We start from the raw sequence: 3,731 nt of genomic DNA, 5'->3' as shown, positions 1-3,731 counted from the left end.
ACTGACTCTATTCAGCCAAAACGAAGTTTGAAGCTGCATTGGTTGTCTGTGTCTTTCAATAGTTCAGCCAACTATACCGAGGGGCTAATGAGGCTTGATAGGCTAAGGAAGACTGCAGAGTAATCTAAAGACATGACAAAAGGGGGGATTAGCCCGGTCTGTCTTAAGTGTAATATTTATCTTGCACTAGTTCAACCGACACAACGCGGTGCATAGAAAAACATGCAGTGTAATATGTATGATGTAAATACATGCATACGTGTTGAATGCACCCTTGTCGTTTTCAGTGGGCGGTTGATTTAGTCACGGGAAACTTTTTTCACGCGGTAACGTAATTCGAGCTCAAAATAGGCCGTGTTTTGCAAGGCTTTCCTGCACTTTCAGCTACGTCATGACTCTCATTTCTGCTATTTAATATGCTCTGCTCTCACAACCCGATATACGCATTTTCTTTCCAATCGTCTACAACATATCATTCCTGCAATGGCGTTGGCTATAGTTAAGTTTGCTACTAGTACTGTGTTTTTAATCGTCCTCTTTGCCAACACATATATCTGTTTATGCAGGTGTCCTCCGCAGGAATATGAGGCTCTTCTATCCTTCAACATCACCTTAACTTTTCCCACGGGCTATGGCTATGAATGGGCGAATGGAACAGACTGCTGCGAGTGGTATGGCATAGAATGCGACGAGCACAAGAACCATGTGGTGGAGATAAGGTGGATGCCAGATCGAAATGGCTATGGTAGAGAAGGAGGAATCATGCTTGACAACCTCTGCAAATTTCCTTCTCTTACAGGAATAGTAATATCATACGTGGGATTGACAAATAATCTTCCTTCATGCTTGGGAAATCTCAATTTTCTTGAGGATATAATTATAGAGTACAATGGGTTGGGTGGGGTAATACCCCTTAGAATTTGTATTCTCACAAATCTCAGTTACATTAGTCTTAGAGGGAAGCAACTGAGTGGAAGCTTTCCATCTTGTTTGAACAATCTTTCTTCTTTGAGATCTCTCGAAATTTCAGACAATCGATTGAGTGGCCAAATTCCATTTACATGAGGCAATCTCCGTTTGCTTGAGTTCTTGGATGTCTCCTTCAACCAATTGAGCGGGACTCTTCCATTGTCATTTACAGGGCTGTCCTCCCTTACTGACCTCCATGCCCGTGGAAATAGATTTAATGAGAGTGCCCCTTCTTGGGGCTTACCATCCTCTATTAAACTTCTCTCTTTCTCATTAAACCATGAGCTCACAATTTCAGAGAAATTTTTCCGTAACCTTACCAATTTATGGCGTTTATCTCTATCCAACAGCACACTAAATATTAGTACATCGTGGATTCCCAACTTCCAGCTCTCTGCGTTAGAACTTGTGTCATGTCAGATGGACGGTCAAATTCCACCATGGATTTCAACTCAATTCTCGTTGTATTCCTTGACGTTAGCTGACAACGGTCTTGTTGGAGAAATTCCCTCTTGGCTATGGGCTATGGCTGCTTCCTTTGATGAACTAAATATCTCACAGAACCATCTGCATGGGTCCCTTTTTCCAAATGGTCCGAATTCTCGGATAGGAATCTTGGATGTGTCTAGCAATGCATTAAGTGGAAATATACCTTCCGAGGGGCCAGCTCTAACAAAACTAATTGAGGGGCCTCCTCTTCAATTGATGCTCAATGATAATTTGTTTACCGGTAACATTCCTCCAAGCTTGTGCAATTCGTCTCTATGGTTACAGTTACATCTTGAAAATAACATGTTGGATGGAATGATTCCTTGGTGTTTAATTGAGGATGGATCACGCATTTATGATTTAAATTTAGGTGGTAATAGTCTTGAGGGAAGCATGCCCCAAGGGCTAATCTTCTCGTCTAGCATTGAGTACTTGGTACTTAAAAATAATCAGCTCAGCGGAATCTTCGCTCCCTCATTTACCAATTATACAGTTTTGCAACTACTTGATATTGGGCACAACAAATTCTCCGGACATCTTCCAAAGTCAATTGGGAATATTTCATCTCTTCAAGCTCTGGTGATGAACGACAATCAGTTCAGGGGTAACATTCTTTCAGAACTTGGCGACCTGAAGCAGCTCCAGATCCTAGACCTTTCGTCCAACAGCTTATCAGGCTCTATTCCACACAATATTGTATTTTTACGCGCAATGGCTGCAGCAATAGAGGATGGCTATGTTTTGCAGAGTAGTCTGCCATATGATGGTGGTAATAGCCGTAGCTCCTCTCTTGGTGGACTGGGTATGGCCTCCAAAGGTACAGAACTATACTACACATATATTCTTTCCACACTCACTAGCATAGATCTCTCCAACAATCAATTGACTGGAGATGTTCCTCTTGATCTTGGAAAGTTGAAGGGGTTGAGGTTTCTGAATCTATCCATGAACAGTCTTAATGGAATTATTCCACATAGTTTGGGGGATATGAGTCAACTTGAATCGTTGGACCTATCTTCAAACAAGCTTTCAGGTAATATTCCTTCAGAGCTTCAATCTTTGAGCTATTTGGCATATTTGAATTTGTCCAACAACAACCTCTCAGGTAACATACCCCAAGGAGGACAAATGATCACATTTGAAAATACATCATATGCTGGAAATCCAAATTTGCAGGGATGGCCTCTTCCAAAGAACTGCAATTGGCCCAAATTTGCACCTCCTCGTCCTGTGAGCTCTTCTGAAAATAAAGATGACGAGGAGAGCCAGCAAATACCGTGGTATGAAATTGGACTAGGATGGTCATATGGAGCAGGATTTTTGAGTATAGTAGTGTTGTTGCTTTTAGTCAGAGAGAGCTGGAGAAAGAAATACTTCAAGGGGGTTGATGATATTTTAAAGTTTCTGTTTCCTTTCGTGCGTAATAGGAGATTATGAATGCTAAAAAGAAAACATTTGATTTTTTGTGCCTTTTTGGGGGTAAGCTGACTATATTTCGTATAGTTTAGTTTAAAATTCGGAATAGAAAAATTGTGTCATGCTTATGTAGATATGATTATATCTAATATTCATATTTTCGTTTCCAATGTTTGATGTAATAAATCGTTAATATTTGCTTGTTCAAATTTTTAAGATTTGTGTCTCGATGAGAATTCCCATTGAGTTTTGTGTTCTTATGATTGTTTTTTCTCGTTTTAAGAGAATGGTTTTATACTAATGTGATATCTTTAAAGAAAACTCCCAATTAGAACTGAAAATTTGTAAAATAATTGATAACATCCAAGAACTGTAATCTACAATGATAAAGAAGCGCAACTTTGTAAAGAATGAGATGGATGCACAACCATCAGAAAGACAAACAGATCATAACTCCAAAGAAGATAAATTCCAATTAAGTTAGAATGTGATCCTATGTAATTTTAAATTTAGAATACTATGTAAGTGTCATTTCTATGTTTCATTAATCTACATGATTTGTGAGCTTGTTTATATGAAGACACTAGTCAATTGAATTGAAATAGTCAGGTTTAAGAAACTTTGTAAACTACTTATCGTGTGAATAATTTGTGAGACTACAGAGTGCCGATAAAGAGAACCTCATGCTGTTCCATAAACACCTGGTTAACCCTCAACTTGAAAACTAAAAATGGGTAATCCCGATTGAATTTATGAAACGAGCAAATATCTTTGTTTCTTCTTTCTAAGAAGCGTACTAACACATAAGAACAACTTGCCTACTTCATCAAGTTCGGGATGGCTTTAATCATCAGTCA

General features: G+C 39.0%; 1 protein-coding gene across 1 annotated transcript; it reads left to right on the top strand.

Moving 5' to 3' along the window:
• Positions 1–483: 483 nt before the first annotated feature.
• LOC131860043 (receptor-like protein EIX2) lies at positions 484–2,895 on the top strand. The gene is made up of 2 exons (XM_059214396.1): positions 484–898; positions 1,142–2,895. Exons 1-2 carry the CDS (start codon positions 484–486, stop codon positions 2,893–2,895), a joined length of 2,169 nt encoding a protein of 722 aa, XP_059070379.1.
• Positions 2,896–3,731: the final 836 nt, after the last annotated feature.

The sequence above is a fragment of the Cryptomeria japonica genome, chromosome 11 (assembly GCF_030272615.1).
Source record: "Cryptomeria japonica chromosome 11, Sugi_1.0, whole genome shotgun sequence".
In the NCBI taxonomy this organism is placed as follows: domain Eukaryota; kingdom Viridiplantae; phylum Streptophyta; class Pinopsida; order Cupressales; family Cupressaceae; genus Cryptomeria; species Cryptomeria japonica.
The sequence above is the reverse complement of the archived record's forward strand: the minus strand, read 5'-3'. Positions and strand labels throughout refer to the sequence as shown.